This window comes from Eubalaena glacialis, chromosome X, assembly GCF_028564815.1.
Source record: "Eubalaena glacialis isolate mEubGla1 chromosome X, mEubGla1.1.hap2.+ XY, whole genome shotgun sequence".
Lineage (NCBI taxonomy): Eukaryota > Metazoa > Chordata > Mammalia > Artiodactyla > Balaenidae > Eubalaena > Eubalaena glacialis.
In genome coordinates, this window is record NC_083736.1 from 9,490,294 (window position 1) to 9,510,501 (window position 20,208).

Consider the following 20,208-nt stretch of genomic DNA (forward strand, 5'->3'; position numbering starts at 1 on the left):
ATGGAAGAGATCGTGGGGCAAGCGAAATGACCCACCACCAACCACACCAAAGGCCGGTCTTCATCCAAAGAAGGTGATGTTGTGTATATGGTGGGATTGGAAGGGAGTCCTCTATTATGAGCTCCTTCCGGAAAACCAAACGATTAATTCCAACAAGTACTGTTCCCAATTAGACCAACTGAAAGCAGCACTTGACGAAAAGCGTCCAGAATTAGTCAACAGAAAATGCATAATCTTCCATCAGGATAACACAAGACCGCATGTTTCTTTGATGACCAGGCAAAAAACTGTTACAGCTGGGCTGGGAAGGTCTGATTCATCTGCCGTATTCACCAGACACTGCACCTTCGGATTTCCATTTATTTTGCTCTTTACAAAATTCTCTTAATGGAAAAAATTTCAATTCCCTGGAAGGTCGTAAAAGGCACCTGGAACAGTTCTTTGCTCAAAAAGATAAAAAGCTTTGGGAAGATGGAATTATGAAGTTGTCTGGAAAATGGCAGAAGGTAGTGGAACAAAATGGTGAATACATTGTTCCATAAAGTTCTTGGTGAAAATGAAAAATGTCTTTCATTTTTACTTAAAAACTGAAGGAACTTTTTGGCCAACCTAATAATAACAACTCATGGAGTTGATATGAGAACTAAATGAAGTCATGCAAATAAAGTAATTCTAAGAGAGTTTGACTCAAGTAAGTGCTCAATAATTGTTAGCCATTATTATGGTTATTACGTATCCCCCTAGATTGAGGACCTTCAGAACAAGGACCACATGTTATTTTCTTTTCTGGGTGGAATTCTCAGAGCTGGATTTATTTATTTATTTATTTTACATCTTTATTGGAGTATAATTGCTTTACAATATTGTGTTAGTTTCTGCTGTACAACAAAGTGAATCAGCTATATGTATACATATGGCCCCATATCCCCTCCCTCTTGAGCCTCGTCCCACCCTCCCTATCCCACCCCTCTAGGTGGTCACAAAGCACAGGGCTGATCTCCCTGTGCTATGCGGCTGCTTCCCACTAGCCATACATTTTACATTTGGTAGTGTATATATGTCAATGCTACTCTCTCACTTCGTCCCAGCTTCCCCTTCCCTTCCTGTGTCCTCAAGTCCGTTCTCTACGTCTGCATCTTTATTCCTGCCCTGCCACTAGGTTTATCGGTACCATTTTTTTAGATTCCATATATGTGCATTAGCATACAGTATTTGTTTTTCTCTTTCTGACTTACTTCACTCTGTATGACAGACTCTAGGTCCATCCACCTCATTACAAAAAACTCAATTTCGTTCCTTTGTATGGCTGAGTAATATTCCATTGTATATATGTGCCACATCTTCTTTACCCATTCATCTGTTGATGGACGTTTAGGTTGCGTCCATGTCCTGGCTATTGTAAACAGTGCTGCAGTGAACACTGTGGTACATGCATCTTTTTGAATTATGGTTTTCTCAGAGCTGGATTTAAATCCTACCTTTGCCATTTATTGGCTTTGGACTTCCCTGGATTATTTTGAGGATTTAGTGATCCATTGCTTTTTAAAGCATGTAGTTGGCTAGCTAGCTCATGGCAAGCATTCAAAAATATTAATAGTTATAATTATCATCTTGCTAAACCCAGAGTTCGACACTTAAGATATGCTGAATTGTTTGATGAATGAGTGAAGTAATTGGTAAGAATGATTGACACTACTCCAGCAGCTGATATCAATTATCATTATCAACTAATGATATCAAAAATTAAATTTCTTCATTTGACACCCCATGCCTCTAAGCTTTAGAAAGCCAGTTCTAACCCAAGATACTTGTTTGTGTTGCTCTGTTCTATTAACATCCAGTCATTTGGAAGGATCTCCATGGAGTAGACTGAAAAGTTCTAAGAACAAGTTGTTTTGCATAATGATACTTCAATAGCCAGTGGGGGTTATGAGCTGCAGTTATTGCCAACTGAAGAATATGTGGAAATTTCCTAAAGGCGGCAGATAAATCAATGTAATAACTCTTACCTAATGAACAACTACTATAGGATTGAATGTATAGTCTTAACTTCTGTGCCCCAACTCTGCATAAAAAAGGGCTTATTTTGCCATTTACTCATGGGTGTATGCATGTGAAATTTGACAGGAAACAAACAGCACTGTTTGATACAATTTAAACTATTGTACACAGATCTTAAAACCTAAAGTGTAGAGGAAAAACTTCACTGTATCATAGTTTCCTCGAGTACTGCATATTTTCCTTAGAGTTTAAAAAGCCTAGAATTGTGTCTTAAACAATAGTTATTTATATTTACCATAGTATTGTTGCCTTTTTTCCTCTGAAAGCATTATAAAATCTACGTTCATCTGCCTATGACAGCATTTTAGAATGAAGCAGATGGAGTAATAAATAGACATCTCTGCATGACGCCTCATAGCCCATGGGTCCTAAGTGCATTCACCAATTGATTTCACAACCTCCTACAAAGTGAATACAATTATATTCCCTTTAAAGGTGAAGAAACTGAAATTCACACCTTATAAGTAGTGGCTCTGGGATTTGACCCCGGGCTAATACACCTCCAAAATCTATGATTATACCATCCTTCAGTTATGCTTTCGGTTAGCTAAGATTGTGGGTGACTGATCCTAAATGCTGCCCCCCATGACCTGTGCTACAATTTTTGAATTCAGCTAGAACTGTGCTGGGAAGTTCTGTTCAAGCTCACACTGACCTTTGCGCTGCTAGTGATCCATCTCTAGTGAACGCTTGGTCGTGTGAAAGAGGTTACAAGGTAGTTAAAAAGCCTGGAAGGAATTTCAACCAATGGAGGATGGAAACCAATGGAGACATTCTCCAGCTCCCCATATTTTAGCTTGTGACAGATCAAAGGCGGCCACAAATAACTTTTGCTTCTCCCATCAACAGGTGGAATCTATTTCCCTTGCCCTTGAATCTGGGCTGGCCTTGTGACTCATGCTGACCAAATACCATGAGATTACCATGCAGTGAGGAAGCCCACACTATCCTCTTAGAGAGAGGGGCCACATGGAGGATCACCAATGCAGCAGACATATAAGTGAAGACATCCTGAACTTTCCAGGCCTCCCAGACACCAGCTAAAAGCAGCCAAATGAGTGAATCCAGCTGATGCCATGTGGCGCAGAACTGCCCAGCTGAGCCCTGATCTAATTCCTGACTGACAGAATCATGCCACTAAGTTTGGGGGTTGTTTGCTATACAGCAGTAGGTAATGGAAACATGGGTAGAAGATCCTCAGAGGCATTCTATGTGTTTTCCAGTGATCCTGGTGGAACCTTGGTCATTCCTTTGTCGACAGATGTGAATTTTATGACACAAATTTATAATGGCATTTCATTCTTCTTCATTCCTGCTTCCCGGATCACCTCCCAAATAAACTGCACTCACCCAGGCCCTTCCTTTGGAGGAACTCAAACTAAGACACAGAGCTTGTGCCCTTCCTACAATTTTTTCATGAAATTTTAAAAGCTTTTATTTTCATAAAAATAATTTATCCATATCGTTCCAATTATATATGGTAACATCCAACCAATCATTTTTATTTCTAAAGCAAGATGTTATCATGAATTTAAAAGTTTATGAATAGACATACAGTCAGAAAAATTACACTAATAGATTGTGGTCTAAAACTCTGCAGAAGTCATTCCAAATAAAAGAAAAAAATTAATCTTTCTGCACTGTAAAAATATTGCATAGAAACATTTAATTAATGACTCAAAGGGAACCTTTATAGGTATGCTAAGTTAATTTTCTTCTTGACCATTCAACTTTCTTATTCAGTGAACTTTTAAAAAAATAATTTTACTTTTTAAGAATGGTTTTAGATTCAAATGAACATTTACATAAGCTATGTCTTCCATATCTTTATATAAATTAGAAATGATACCTTATGGGGACAGTAAGATACATAGCATAATTTTAGACATTTCCTACAAAAGGGATATTTCTAGATGAAGAAAGGCAAATTAGACAATCGTGACCCATTGACTCTTCTGCATCTAGCTCCCATCCCTCTCCCACAGGGAGAACCAAAACTCCGAATAATATTGCAAAGAGAGAGAAGCTATTTCACTTTCTAAAAAAACTTGTAACTCTGAATAACCCATTTCAATTAAAAGAACCCTGAACAAGAACCTAAATATCTGATCGTTTGCATAACACTTTACTGATCTTTAACAGTGCACTTTCCGTTATACAGGAAAAAGTAATTTATTTCCAATTTAATCATAAATTAAAAGATTAAAATATTGCCATTGCAGCAGAACGACAATATATTTGCTGAGTTCATGACTCAGAGCTTCTGAAGTTAGTCTGAGACTCATATCACACTCCTTGACCTTCAAGCCTGCTTACCATCTCCATATCGCCTTTCACGTTTATTTTCTTGGCATTTTGACAAACACGTTCTGACAACACCATTTTTTGACAATATATTACCATTAGAAGCCAGATTCAACATGCCTCTTTGGGGGCTTGCAGAAAGACCCAGAGCCATCCTCTGTGATATGATACGAAAACTGCACCTGTCTTTGAGCTCTTATAAATCATCAGAGGAAGAAACCTGACTCACTGGGCCGGCAGCAAGAACCTAGAGACAGAAAGTTCCAGTCCTGGATTTCTCTAAGTAGTTTGCAAGATAACTTCGGGTCAATAGTTTAACTTTCGTTTAAACTGTTCCTCAATTCTGGTTTAATATATTCATAATTTTTCTCTGCCAAAGAGAAAACATGACCAAACTTTGTGTGGACGCTCAGAATGAAAGCTAAGCTAACCCATACTTCCTTACTGACAATAATAATGCAATATTGGTAATTATCTGTATGACAGGAGAGGCAGAATTCGTTTGTAGCATGATAAAGGTCCCAGGGAGGCTTGTTTTGAACACAATCCCAGGAAGAATTTCCATGTCCATTATTATCTAAAGGCAGAACTGTGAAGGTCTCCATTGCGGGCCAGGAGGCAGTGCTGGGCATAAACTGGGGATGTCGTAGATAGGATTTAAGTATCGCAGGGATGTCTGGACTAGAGAGAAGACCTTTAAGGACTTTTCCATCCCAATATTCTGTTTTGTTCATCGAATGCTGAAGTCAGACTAGAAATGAAATGGGAGTTATGGTTAGATTTTGAGCAAAAAAAAAGCAACTGAGTGTAGATGGTACTGTTTCAATTTAGTGATGCTGCCTTGTTACCCTGAAAAGATGTTGATGAGATTAGCCGTGAACAACAGTCAGCTTGATCTCACAAGATAGTGGTAGTATGAGGAAGTGAGAAGAACACCCGGCTTGAAGTGAGAAACCACACTGCCATTTGCCAGCTAGAGAACCAGGGCTGGACTGGGAGCTATCCAGTTCCCAACATGCTAAGGATTCTCCAAACAAAAAGTGTCTGATGCAATGAAGTTACTGTGACTAGTGTGTGGGAATGAAGGTTACCCCCTGGCTTGTCGGCATGTCTTGTGTTACACCAAATCCACAATGCAAGTCTGGTAAATTCCTGTGTTCCAAGTCACTAGTCCAAATGCCTGGGGTGACAGCCCACTGTTGCTCCAATGCCGATCATGAAAATTATACCTTACTTAACAGCTTGCAAAATAAATTTTCAATTGCCTTCTGCTGTTGTCCAACTCAGCCAGGTCTATTCATTCACTTGATCACCTAAGCCCTCTTTGAGTGCCTCGGTGGAAAGACCAAGGTTCCTGGCACACAGAGTAGGTGCAGAATAAATATTTTTGACTAATACTTTAATTCAAGTCCTACCTTTGTTGCTTCCTAGCTGTATGACCTGGACACGTCTTCCATTTTATTTAACCTTACTCTGCTTAGTATCTTTTATTACGTCCTATGTGCTGGGCACTTTCCAAGTAATCAGGTCATGAGGTCCTCACAAAACTCTTTAAGGTAGGGACTTTAATTATCCCCATTTGACAGATGAGGAAACCGAGGCAGAAAGATGCTTTGTAATCTGTTCAAGGTCACAGAGCAGAGTCTGGATTTGAATCCAGGTGGTCTGGATCAGAGTCCAGCTCTAACTCATTCACTTCATTTCTTCTCCAACTAAGTCTGGCTGCCTCTTAATTGGAGTCTCAGTGTCCTTACCTGCAAAATGAAGGATGATACTATCACCCCGCAGAGCTGTTGTAATAACAAAAAACTGCTGAGCATTCTACAAATACTAATTGTTATTTCGCTTATCATTATTATCATCATCTATCAACTGAAATAAGTGGGCAAGGAATCAATCGGAAGTTCCAATATAAGCAGAATGCTACTTTGTTCAAAAGCCAGAAAACCTGGTGGCCCAGTTCAGGATTTCCATGGACCAAATTATTAACTAGAGTAGAGGCCTTGTTATAATAAACCCCGACGCAACGTGCCTACTGTCACCTAAGGTTTATCTTTCCCCTTCCCCATCCACTTTTGGGTCTCAGTACCAGCTTGCCTAACTGTTTCTCAACCCCTGAGAGATGAGGTTATTGGCAATGCAAGCTGAGAATTGAACTGATGCATATTCACACTTCAGATCCTGTAGGTAGTATTAATTCACCTGCTTCCATGAGTGTCCAGGTATACAGAAGCAAAAACACATTATTTTCCTTGATCCATGGGTCACCCAACTCAATTCATTTCCAATTTCTTCAAAGACATTCTAAGCTCAGCCTTCTCCTCTTGGGTCCATCAGCACATGAATTGATGGGTAGTTTCTCAAGTTGCTTTTAGTTCTCATGGCTCCTGAAAATCTTTGGCTATTTAATAGCTCTGGTGTGGTATGGCCAGGCAATTTTTCAAGATTGTAAGTACTTTTTAAAGTCTCTGCCTATTCTGAAAAACAATCTCTTTAATAGCTTCTCTGCACTTGCTTCCAAAGCATAATAATCAGGACACAGAATATCCACGGTAACCAGTCTCAGAAAATCCCAGGCTGGCTGTTCTCTCCTCCATTGAATCTGCCAGAGTCATTACTACCTCCTTGTTGCATCTTCAAGGACAGCATTTAATATACATTAGGCCTGGGCCTACAACATAGCTCTGCTCATCTACATTTATGTTTATGTTTTACTGAAAAGATGATGTAGCAACAATATTGATATATTTTCTAAAAGTCATAAACAGTGTTCTTTTTTTTAATTAATTAATTTATTTATTTATTTATTTTTGGCTGTGTTGGGTCTTCGTTTCTGTGCGAGGGCTTTCTGTAGTTGCGGCAAGCGGGGGCCACTCTTCATCGCGGTGCGCGGGCCTCTCACTATCGCAGCCTCTCTTGTCGCGGAGCACAAGCTCCAGACGCGCAGGCTCAGTAGCTGTGGCTCACGGGCCTAGTTGCTCCGCGGCATGCGGGATCCTCCCAGACCAGGGCTCGAACCCGTGTCCCCTGCACTGGCAGGCAGATTCTCAACCACTGCGCCACCAGGGAAGCCCTGTTCTTTTTTAATTGATATTAAAATTCACATACCAGGTTTCCCTGGTGCCACAGTGGTTAAGAATCCTCCTGCCAATGCAGGGAACACGGGTTCAAGCCCTGGTCCGGGAAGATCCCACATGCCGTGGAGCAACTAAGCCCGTGTGCCACAACTACTGAGCCTGCGCTCTAGAGCCCGCGAGCCACAACTTCTGAAGCCCACGTGCCGAGAGCCCGTGCTCCGCAACAAGAGAAGCCACCGCAATGAGAAGCCCCCGCACTCCAGCGAAGAGTAACCCCCGCTCGCCACAATTAGAGAAACCCCGTGCGCAGCAACGAAGACCCAATGCAGCCAAAAATAAACAAATAAATTAATTAATTTTTAAAAATTCACATACCATAAAATTTACCCTTTTAAAGTGTACACTTCAGAGGTTTTTAGTATATTCCCCAGGCTATGCAACCATCACAGCTATCTAGTTCCAGAACATTTTCATCCCCCCAAAAAGAAACCAGGTATCCGTTAGCAGTCACTTCTCATCACTCTCTACTGCCATCCTCTGGCAACCACTAATCTATTCTCTGTCTCTATAGATTTGCCTAATCTGGACATTTCATGTGAATAGAATCATACAATATATGGCCCTTTGTAACAAGCTTCTTTCACTTAGCATAATGTTTTCAAGGTTTATCCATGTTGTAGCATGTATAGTACTCCAGTCCTTCTTATTGCTGAATAATCTTGCATTGTATAGGTATACCACATTTTGTTTACCCATTCATCTGTTGATAGACATTTGGTTGTTTCCACCATTTTGGCCATTATGAAAAATGCTATGAACATTCACTTACAAGTCTTCGTGTACACATGTATTTTCAGTTCTCTTGGGTAGATACCTAAAGGTGGAATTGCTGGGTAATATGGTCAATGTTTAACTTTTTGAGAAACTGCCAAACTATTTTTCAAAGCTGCTGCAGCATTTTACATTCTCACCAGCAGTGTATAAGAGTTTCAATTTCTCCACATCCTTGTCAACACTTGTTATTATCTGTCTTTTTTATTATAGCCATATATATGCTATGGTATAGCCATATGAAGTGGTATCTCATTGTGGTTTTGATTTGTATTTCCCTGGTAGCTAATGAAAACATCATTATTTACTAGTTAACACAATAACTAATTCCATTTTTTCACACATTACATTCCATTCTTTGCCATGTTGCAACATAGTTGCAATTATAGTCTCAGTCTCTTTATCATAAGCAATGGCCCAGAGAGGATGCAGTAAAATTTAGACCAAGACATCATGCCCCTTACAGAAAGGGGAGCAAAGGTAAGAATGACTTTTGTCTTCCTGTCTGCAAAAATTAAAAATAAAACATCTGAAACAATCAGGGCATTGTTGCATAAATTCCAGTTTGTCCCCTAATGCAGATTTTAATAAAACAGAATTAATTTAATCTACGTGTGTTAACCTGCTCTGTGAATGTAGAAAGTTACAGAAAATTGTAACCTTCTTTTGACAAAATAAAAGAATATCTACTCAGGAAAAAAATTTAAAAAGACATCATGCCCCAAAGGTGTATCCCCAGGATTTGGAAAACCACTGTCAGAACACAGATTCCCTCAGTCATTGAATGGAGTCTGATATAAAACACTTTCCCCTATGCGGACACCAGATTAGAAAAATCAGAATCTAGCTATGGAAAGCTGAGCTCACATTTGCATAAATCGTGAATATGTCATGACATGTATGATAGTCAAAACATTTCTTTGAAGGTGATATCTGGTTGAGCCATAAAGTATGGTGGATTTTTCTCAGATAGATATGGGACCAGGTGATCAAAAGCAGAATAAGGAGAGAAAAAAATCCCTGCAGAGAACCTTTACATTAAATCATAAAATCCTGAGCTGTATCATGAAGCCCAAGGCCCAGTCAGACTTATTCTTTGCCATCATCCTGCTCCTATAGGTGTTTCCAGTTGGATTTCTCTAAGTTCTTGAAGCATACGACGCCCCTCTTAACTACAGGCCATTCTTTCTACCACCTCCCTTCTTTTTGTTTGGCAAAGGCCTCCTTACCCACTGGCTTCAGTTGAGACATCTCAGACCTCCTTAGTCTTTGTATCAGCTTCCTATGGCAGCTGTGACAAACTATCACAAACATCATGGCTTAAAACAGCACTCACTTATTCTCTTACAGTCCTGGAGATCAGAAGTCTCGCTGGGCTAGGATCGAGATGTTGGCAGAGCTGCTGTCCTTCTGTAGATTCTAGGGGAGAATCTGTTGCCTTGCCTTTGCTAGCTTCTAGAGGCTGCCCTATTCCTTGGGTCATGGCTCCTTCCTCCATTTTCAAAGCCAACAGTGTAGCATTTTCAAAATCAATCTCTGTGTGTGTGTCTCTGTCTCTCTCTGTCCCTCTGTCTGTGTCTCTCTCTCTCTCTCTCTTTCTACATCTGTCTGTCTGTCTCTCTCTCTGGCTGATTCTGTCCTCATATCTTCTTCTCTAACTCTGAACTTCCTGCCTCTTTCTTATAAGGATCCTTGTGATTACATTAGACTCACCCAGATAATCCAGGATCATCTCCCCATCTCAAGATCTTAACTTAATTATATCTGCAAAGTCTCTTTTGCCATAAAAGGTAACATATCCATGGGTTCTGCGAATTAGGACATGGACATCCTTCGGGGGGGCATTATTCTGTACCACAGTCCTCCTGTCATAGTGCCACAGCATTCTGAGGAAGTGCAGGGATTTATTTACTGGAAAGTGTTGCTTTCACAAACTGGTAAGCACCTTGTGGGGCCGTGCCTGTTTACTCTGCATACATTCCCCAGTGTCTACTGCATAGCCAGCACTTGATAAATATTTGATGACAACCTGGCTGAGTGGCCAGTTTGGTTTTGTTGGACGAGAATTCCTAGGGAAAGGGAAGGAGGTCAGCTAAGATTATAGCGTGAAAGGCTTTGAAATGACTGGCTAAGCAGTTTGGATTTCATTCTGTACACACCGAGTCCCAGCAAAGGTTTTTACTCAGGGAGTTAACATGATTACAATTGTGTCTTTGGAGTAGAAAGCCCATAAGCCAGATGGGAAGAGGGAAAACTGAAGGCAGGGTGACCAAGCAGAAGGCCACAGCAAATGAGGACCCAAACTAGGCAGTGGCAATGAGAAGGAACAGCTGGAGAGAGATGTAAGAACTTGGACACATTCCTCTTCAAATCCTTTCTAGAATGGAGCAAATGAGAAGTAAACACAACAGGATTTGATAACTTATTGGAGACGACAGGAGAAAAAAAAAAGTGGGGGGGGGGCGGGAAACTGAAGACATTCTGGCCTGGTAAAACTAAGCCGGCCTAAGAATGGTGACACCAACCAGAAATAAGGAATACGGAAAATGTAATGTGCTCAGAGGGAAGGGGGATTGATTTGTTCTGCTTCAGTCATGCAGACTAGGAGGAGTCCAGTGGGCATCGTGAGCAGATGTCTTGCAAGAAATCAGAAATAGATGTTAGGAGCTCAAGCACACAGAGTTACGAGTGTCCCCAAGAGGGATGATAGCTGAAGTCGCAAAAGTGAATGAGATCATCAAGGGAGAATGATCTGAAGGAAAAACACAGAACTGCAGGGATGCATGGACGACAAGCACAGAAACAGAAGAGCAGGAAGAGACATTACAGACTGAGAAGCAGGCAACGGGGAGGGAGCTGAGACTCTTCTGTGAGTGGTGGGGAAAGGGGGTGGGGGATGGTGCAGAACAGTGCTGTCAGTTCTGCCCAGAAGTCCAGCCAAAGGAGGTCTAAGAAAGTCCTGGGATTTGGGCACCTTTGAGAAAATTGTTTCATTAAGTAATGGGGATAGAAAAAAGATTGCCAAGGCTCTAGATTTCATGGTCGCTTACTTTTTCCAGAAGTTTTGCAGTTAATATTGAGAGTCAAGGAGGATTTCAGGGTTGGTTCTGCCCTCAGCTTGTTGTCTGAGTTTGGGCTTAACCCTTTCAGTCCCTGTCTTTAACTGTAAAGTAAGGAGGTTGCAACTAGATGCTACCCAAGGTCCTTTTAGAGTCTAAAATTTGCTCTTGCCAACCCTCAAATCCCAAAATTCTGGTGGAAGCTCAATTCAATCTGAGAAGAACTTGTCTTCATATTATTCTCTATTTAAGTTAAAAATTACCTTAGAGATTAATCTCCAAAATTTACAAGCAGCTCATGCAGCTCAATATCAAAAAAACAAACAACCCAATCCAAAAATGGGCAAGAGACCTAAATAGACATTTCTCCAAAGAAGATATACGGATTGCCAACAAACACATGAAAGAATGCTCAACATCATTAATCATTAGAGAAATGTAAATCAAAACTACAATGAGATATCACCTCACACCAGTCAGAATGGCCATCATCAAAAAATCTACAAACAATAAATGCTGGAGAGTGTGTGGAGAAAAAGGAGCCCTCTTGCACTGTTGGTGGGAATGTAAATTGATACAGCCACTATGGAGAACAGTATGGAGGGTCCTTAGAAAACTACAAATAGAACTCCCATACGACCCAGCAATCCCACTACTGGGCATATACCCTGAGAAAACCATAATTCAAAAAGAGTCATGCACCACAATGTTCATTGCAGCTCTATTTACAGTAGGCAGAACATGGAAGCAACCTAAGTGTCCATCGACAGATGAATGGATAAAGAAGATATGGCACATACACGCAATGGAATATTACTCAGCCATAAAAAGAAACGAAATTGAGTTATCTGTAGTGAGGTGGACGGACCTAGAGTCTGTCATACAGAGTGAAGTAAGTCAGAAAGAGAAAAACAAATATAGTATGCTAACACATATATATGGAATCTAAAAAAAAAAAAAAATTATCATGAAGAACCAAGGGGCAGGATGGGAATAAAGACACAGACCTACTAGAGAATGGACTTGAGGACACGGGGAGGGGGAAGGGTAAGCTGGGACAAAGTGAGAGAGTGGCGTTGACATATATACACTACCAAATGTAAAACCGATAGCTAGTGGGAAGCAGCCACACAGCACAGGGAGATCAGCTCGGTGCTTTGTGACCACCTAGAGGGGTGGGATAGGAAGGGTGGGAGGGAGGGAGACGCAAGAGGGAAGAGATATGGGGATATATGTATATGTATAGCTGATTCACTTTGTTATAAAGCAGAAACTAACACACCATTGAAAAGCAATTATACTCCAATAAAGATGTTAAAAAAATTTTTTTTAGTAAAAATAAAAATTACCTTAGGAATGCAGTGAATTGTAGCAGAGAAATACTCCAAGAGAAAGCATATGAAAACTGAATAACTATTTTCCTAAGTTATAAATTCTTAGGCCATTATGCTGATTTCAGACATAATTCCTTGTAAAATGCCCTTTGTCAATTTCCTGTTTGAAGCTGTCTTACTCTAATTACTTCCTCTTTGGTGACATGCGTGAGCCTCTATTTTTAATCACAATATTCCTCTCTGCCCATGTTTTAAATTTTAATTCCAGTTTCTGTCATTACATATTTACAATTCAATTCTTTCTTACACATATATTGAGACACACCATATTTTTTTCCTATCCTCAATACCTTTCAAAAAGGTATTTTTTCCAATTCAAAGTCTTGGTTGACATATACCAGGAAAAAAGAAAAAATGACAGAGTAAAGCCAGAAACATGAGAGCAAATGGTACCGGAAAGCAAAACCTAGAATTCAGTTTCTTGTATAAAGTAATAAATTATATAGCGTTTCTCAACCTCGGTGCTATTGAAAATCTGAGCAGGATAATTATTTGTTGTGGCAGTCTGTCCCGTGCACTGCAGAATGATTAGCAGTATCCCTGGCCTCTATCCATCAGATGCCGGTAGCACACACCCCCTGCCTCAACTCTGGCAATCGAAAACGCCAACAGGTATTGCCAAATGTGTCCAGGCTGCAAACTCACCCCTTGGTTGAAAACCAATGGTCTATAGACACCAACCTATTCGAAGTAGTTCAACAGTGCAATAAAACAATTTGCTAAAGTGGAAAAGTAAGAAATACAGAAGTATTATGTTTCTATGGCAACCCCCATTTGTTTGCAGGATGCTTGGCATGGTTTCCCCATGCCTACCTCCTCTGAGTATCTGTCCTCCTGCTTGTTTCACGCTACTGATGCATGGCCCCCACAGACACTAGAGTGATCTCTCTAAAACACATATCCAATCTTGTTACACACTCAGGCTTAAAAATCACCAATTTACCCCATTCTCCACCGCAGGGTTTCTCAGCCTGGGCACTATTGACATTGAGGGCCAGATAATTCTTTGTTGTGGGCGCTGTCCTGTGCCTAGTAGAGTGTTTAGCAGCGTCCCTGGATTCTCCTCCACTAGATGCCACTAGCACCTCCCCTGTTAGTAGGCAGAATAATGTCCCACCAAAGATATCCACGTCCTAATCTCTGGAACCTGTGAATATGTTAGCTTACACGGCAAGGGGGAATTAAGGCTGCAGGTAGAATTAAAGGTTGCTAATCAACTGACCTTAAAACAATGAGATTGCACAGGGAGATCAGCTCGGTGCTTTGTGACCACCTAGAGGGGTAGGATAGGGAGGGTGGGAGGGAGCCGCAAGAGGGAGGAGATATGGGGATATATGTATGCATATAGCTGATTCACTGTGTTATACAGCAAAAGCTAACACACCGTTGTCAAGCAGTTATACTCCAATAAAGATGTTAAAAAAAAAATGAGATTATCTTGGATTATCCAGGTGAGTCCTATGTAATCACAAGCATCCTTAACAGAGTCTGAGGAAGAAATGACTGGAAGAAGAGTCAAAGAGATGCAACATGGCTGGCATTGAAGATGGAGGAAGGGGGACACTGGAAAAGCAAAGGAAACAGACCCTAGCGCCTTCAGAAGGAACACAGCTCTGCCAACACCTTGACTTTAGCCCAAGGAGACCTATTTCAGACTTCTGACCTCCACAAGTATAAGATAATAAATTTGTGTTGCTCTAACCCATATGTTTGGGGTAATTTGTTACAGCTGCAAAATGAAGCTGATACATCACCACCCCCAGTTGTGACAACCAAAACTGTCTTTGGACATTGCTAAATGTCCCCTGGGAACAAAACTGTCTCCAGGTTGAGAACCACTGCTCTACAAAACAGAGTCCAAACTCCTGAGACATGCACAGTGGGGCTCTTCCTAATTAATGCTACCCAACCTGTTGAATACTATTATCCAACACACAGTGAGATACAGCCTATGCTCCAGGCACACCAAACTTCTAACTTCAAAAACACTCTATCAATACATCCTTTCACTTCCCTGCAGATTTGATGTCAAGAGGTGCTTTGGTCCTCCTGCCATTTTTACCTGAGCCTATAGTTACTTATTATTCCACAAACAGGTGTCTAATTTCTGGTTTCATTAGGTTGTTATATAAAAAGCCATGTGGTTGCTATATACATTAAACTGCAGATATCTTAACCTCCTCCTCCAAACAAATTATTGCACTTAAGCCCCTCTAAGTCCTCTTTGTTGGAAACCCTAGCGTCACCAACACCTCTGTGCCTTTGCAGGTCCACTCCTTTCTATTTCATCAAGGAATCACTTCCCTTCTTCTTCTTATAAGTGGCAGTCACCCTTGAAGATCAAGTTCAAGTGTTCTCTGCACAGTGAAGCCTTTCAAGACTCCTCAAAGCACGGTGAATCGCATCACCCAGTCCCTCATTGTGCTGACCCTTCTGCACTGCAGCTATTGGTTGACTCATCCATCCTCCTCCTTAGACTCTTTAAGGGGTGACACCATATTTTAGCCTCTCGGCATTCCTGGTACATAGAGAAATGCTTGTGCTCAAGAAGTTCTTGGGGCATAAATGAAGAAAAGAAGTCATGAAGAGAGAAATAATTTTAGTTATGGGTTATCGAGGCTGGCAAACTCTATGTCAGCTATGAGCATAATCTCAGCTCTGATCCAAAAGAATTAGGAGAACCCCAGAGTTAGAATGAGACCTTACTCCCTTGTTTATGATCCGAGTCAAGGACAGAGCCTGGCTGCTAAGAACAAAGTTGAGAAGCATATACCAATTGTGTTACCATGTACCATTTATCCCTTTGTCTTCTCCCTTTTTCTACTCAATAGATATTCTACCTAGCATGTCCATGAATCAGATTTTGTTAAAGCAATCCTAAAACACACAGTAAGGAAATGCTGAGTTGTAGCTGACTTTGTCTAGCACCTCCTGGCTTTAGGCCATGAAAATGCCATTTGTGAGCTCTGAGTGAGCATAAGGCATAGAGCTACAGGCGTTCATGCGAGTCTTGGGGGCAGGAGCCCTTGTACGAACAATTCAGTTTAAAACCAGAGAATCTGCTGAAAGAACTAAGTAGAAATGGATGTGATCCACTACTGGCTACACCTGAATGAAGGTGAATTCTCAGGTTTGCCTATGGATTCCATGGAAGAGAAACTGAAAAGTTGAATAAACCATAAGAGATCCGTGGAATCTGCAGGCAACACTCAAGAGGGATCCACATGCTTTTGGAATGGGAAGACGTCCCCAGGGAAACTTTCTGCCAGCTGAAAGCACTCTGTGGGCAGTCAAGATGGCCATGATTGGGGGGCTACATTCAACTCACTGGTGCAGTAGTTCTCAACTGGGGCAGTTTTGACCCTCAGAGGACATCCAGCAGTGCCTGCAGACACTTTTCATTGTCACACTGGTGGGGAGGCTGCTATTCGCATCTAGTGGGTAGAGGCCCAGGATGCTGCTGAACATCCTACAACGCACAGGACGGTGCCCAAAGCAAAGAATCGTTCAGCCACAACTGTCAATAGTGCAGAGGCAGAGAAACCCTGAACCAGAGCAACCAAGAAAAGCATAAGAACCAATTCTGTACGATCCAAATCTCCCCTCCAGGGCCCATAAGTAACCTTGCAAGGTGTTCATCTGCTGGACTTTTGACATCATTAGTAAAGATTCTCTTTTAGGACAAAGGACCTAGCTTGCTTTCAAACGAGAAGGACAAGCAGTGCTCAATAGGATGAATTTCCTTGGTTTTTGAGAGGGTTCCAGGGCATTAAACCTTTGAAAGGTAATCCAAGCCATTAAATTCCAGACCCCGGGGTTATGTTAGGATATCTGGGACTCTATTAAACAAAACCAGCCTTGGACCTTCATGCCAGGATTCCATCCAGTCATTCCACGTCTGCCTCAAGAATAAAGGGATTACACACACACACACACACGAACATTTTATGAGAAAATTTTGTTCTTTTGCTAGATGGCTATGTACTTAGTTTTAACCACTGCAAAAGAGGTGAAAGTCATGGTAGGTTAGCTTGCAGACTGCCCCAACACTGCACACAACAGTTTGAAGCCACCCAGTATTGATGAAGTTCAGATACTTGTCCATTGATTATGAAATTTTAATGGATAAGAAGAAAATTTCTAACCAGTTGTGATCATCTCCAGTAGACTGCCTTTCGGTCATAAGAGCAACAAACAGCATCTATATACTATATTCCAAGTAGGTACAGTTGCTAAGAAAAAGCAGAGACGTTCTTAGTGATGTAATTGGTTTAAACATGAATGTCAGTGGCTATCCAGTCCAATAACTTGGCTTGCTTTTGCATTTCTCTCTCTTTCTCTCAACTCCTACAGATTAATCAGATAACGTGTGCTTCTGATATAGAGTAGGAATCCAGGCCCTTCTAAAGACCAACAGAAATTCAATATTTAGATTCTTGACCCTCTTTCTAATGCTAAGTTCCCTGGTTTGGAGAGAATCTCTTGCTCTCCTACTTGACTTTTCTCTCTACTGCCTATCTTCCTCAAGAAAATGGGCAGAACAGTCAGCAGCGTTTGTTAGTTTTTGTAATCCATGCTCCCCACCCAACAGCAGCAGTTACTTTGACACAGTAACCAATATTTTACTAATATGTGATACGAGTATTTCTGATAAATACTGCTGATTTTTCTAAGGCAGTCTAATAAAAGCCAAAATTTCACAGTCATCTCATGTTAACAGAGCAAGGTATGATGTTGGATACTATTTTCTAGCTGTTTTTCTTGGTTGTGTTTCCTTTATTTAGTCTAAATCTCCAGCAATTACATGGTATTTCATTTCATTTCTGTAATTCTAACTGTACTTTAAAACATTTAATTACAATGGATGGAATCTCTCCTTATGGAAACAGATCCAAGGCAAATCTATAGAGTTTGTGGACTGAAAGAGATTAGGAGTTGTTCATTTTTAAAACAACTAGTATTTATTCTCTAAAAGCATGCAGCTTTCCAAGTACCCATCAACCACAGTTTCCCATTAGCTCTGTTCTCCATTCTTCTAAACCAGAGAGCAAACGTTTTTAAAGGTACCAAATACCTCCCTCTGAGTTCCCTATTTACTAACGATTCCTGATTCATGTGTATTTCACTAACTACTAGTAGCCCTTAGTGGAATTTGGGCATATTTCCATGATCTTTCATAGCCTTAAGCAGAGATTTTTTTTTTTTTTCTCCAGGATTAAACTAGTACTCAGTACCATAGCTCTCTGAAATCAGACCTTTAGGGAGAAGAAAAGATCAAAACTAGAGAATTCTAGTAGTTACTCCCCCAAACACACAGACCTACACACACACATATCAACAACACCCTCAAGAATAATGTTCCTGAATTCTCTGTAAAACAACCAGATGGCAGAAACATTTTAAAATATATTTCCTCCAATCCTGACAAACAGCTTGGAAATAGATCATGTGAGTTCCAAAAAAATATCAACATCGGGTGAAGCGGATAAGATGACCCTTGGAAATCACCTGCAGCGCAAAAAGGAAAGCACCTCTTCCTCTAGCTCCTACCACTGCTCCAAAGTGGAGCCAAGAAGTCCTAACGAGACACGTGTGGGTGGCCACTAGGGACGTCCCATTTGCAGACACCATTTAACCAGCCAAAGAGGAACAGCCACACCAGGAAAACCCCGCAGTGGGTCCCTGGCTCTGTAAATGAGAAGGAATTAAAGAACTGCCCAGGTGTCCAGCCTTGGGCCATGAGGACACGAGGCACCGGACCCTACCTCGGACTTCCACACGACATAGGGTTGGCCGTGGCTGTCGGGTGGGGACTGGAACTTTCTTTGCTGGAGCCACCTCCTGGGAGAAGCGAAGATGCCGTTGGGGCCTCCCCCGGAGGAGCAGAGGATGGTGCTGCGGCCACTGCCCGGCCCGGCTAGGACTGAAGGCAGGTCCCATACCATGCTCTTCTTGAGGCCGCTGCGACCAAGGGGGACCTCATAGTCAAAGTGGAAGCTGCCAGAAGGTGACTTCTCCAGCGGGGTGCTGGGTGTGGAGAAGGACGAGCAGAGGGGTCTAGGGGACGGGAGTCGGTTGGCCCGGGGAGGCGGGCCCCGGGGAGAGGACGCCAGGCGAGAGCCGAGACCCTCGGCCAGGGACAGCGGGGAGCAGACGCGGCCCCCGGTGGCCCCCCGCGAGCCGCCCTCTGAGCCCGCCTCGCCCCCGCAGCCGCCGATCAGAGCCGGGTCCAGGCTGCGGGTCTGGCGAAGCTTCCTCTTGGAGAAGCCCTTGGCCGAGGCCGCGCTGCCCGAGGCCGGCGAGGAGCAGGAGAAGACACTGTGGAGTAGGCTCTGCGCGGACATCTCGGCGGGGCTGTGCCTGAGGGCCACCCTCTTCCAGCTCTCGGAACTGCTAGCGCTTTGGGGCGCAGAAAGCAAGGGGGCTCAGGCGAGGCTGCCAGGCGGGGTCGGGCCAAGGCTCGCCGAGGCCGGTGGAGGGCAGTTCCCGGCTCACGCGCCACCAGCGCGCTCCAAGTGCCCCGGCGGGGGCAGAAGCAGGAGATCCATCACCAGCCTTCTAGGAAAAGGGGTGCGGAGGGAGGGCTCCTTCGGTCGCCAGAACCTTCTCCCAGAGCCTAAGTCACGAAAAGGGTAAGGAAGAGGAGGAGGAAGGTCAGGCGCTCGCTGGGTTCCCAGCTCCGGCGGCCAGCGCCACTCCCCCTTCCCAGCTGAGGCAGGAGATGCCGCGCTCCCGCTCCCAGGCTCTGGACAGCCTCGATGTCTCCAGCAAGCTCCTCCTCGCGCCCTAAGGACGGTCCCGAGGGCTGGGGAGGAGGCCTCCTGGGCGTGCGCCCAGGGCGCGTCCCTCGCGCTCTCGGCGCAGTGAGAGGGACTTCCTCCCGCGCTGGAGCTGGGCACCCGGGCTGCGCCCCCGTGCACCGTCGCCGTATCCGGGCCTCTGAAGCTACGCGTCTGGCCGCCACTTGGCTGCTGCGCCCACTCCTCTGACTGGCTAGGCGCAAGAGTGTCTCCAAGCTCCAGGTTCCCCGAAGTGCCGGTCTCGCTACAAAGTGGGGACACGGAGCGCGCAGCGCCCAGGGCCTTCCAAGGGCTGAGCGGCTAGGGTGGGAGAGAATTCCCAGCTGCGCTCAGGGAGCTAAGGGGACAACCACAGGGTCGGCTGTCCATGACCCGCCGGAGAGGGGCTCTTGATATTCTCAGCCCAGCCTTGGGCCCAGGGCAGGCGCGGAGATGTCCCCGCACGCTCGCGCTAGAGGCAGCGGGAAGGGGGCGGCCCGGACGGGTAGGGAGGGAGGGAAGCCAGGTCTGGAGCTGGGGCGGAGCCAGGAGCGGGAGAAAGCAGAACGTGGAGTTTTCCAGGCACCAAACCTGGGAGCGGCGCAGAGAGAGCACCGCTCACCACCGGTACCGGGTCTCCTGGGGAGAAAGCCCCGAGGACGGAAGTGCGGACCTTCTCCCCCCGTCTCCCCTCCCCCAAATC

At 43.3% G+C, this 20,208-nt stretch overlaps 1 protein-coding gene across 2 annotated transcripts in view; it reads right to left on the reverse strand.

Annotated features, from left to right (window-relative positions):
- The window catches only part of ARHGAP6 (Rho GTPase activating protein 6), a 485,829-nt gene extending 466,551 nt beyond the window's left edge, over positions 1-19,278 (reverse strand). Inside the window, exon 1 of one of the 2 annotated variants that reach the window (XM_061178422.1) lies at positions 18,492-19,202. In XM_061178422.1, coding sequence (XP_061034405.1) covers positions 18,492-19,070 — 579 coding nt within the window. In that variant the 5' untranslated portion in view covers positions 19,071-19,202. Of the gene's footprint in view, positions 1-18,491 lie in introns of both variants that reach the window. The other variant, XM_061178423.1, reaches the window with a different exon arrangement.
- Between the last annotated feature and the right edge of the window lie 930 nt (positions 19,279-20,208).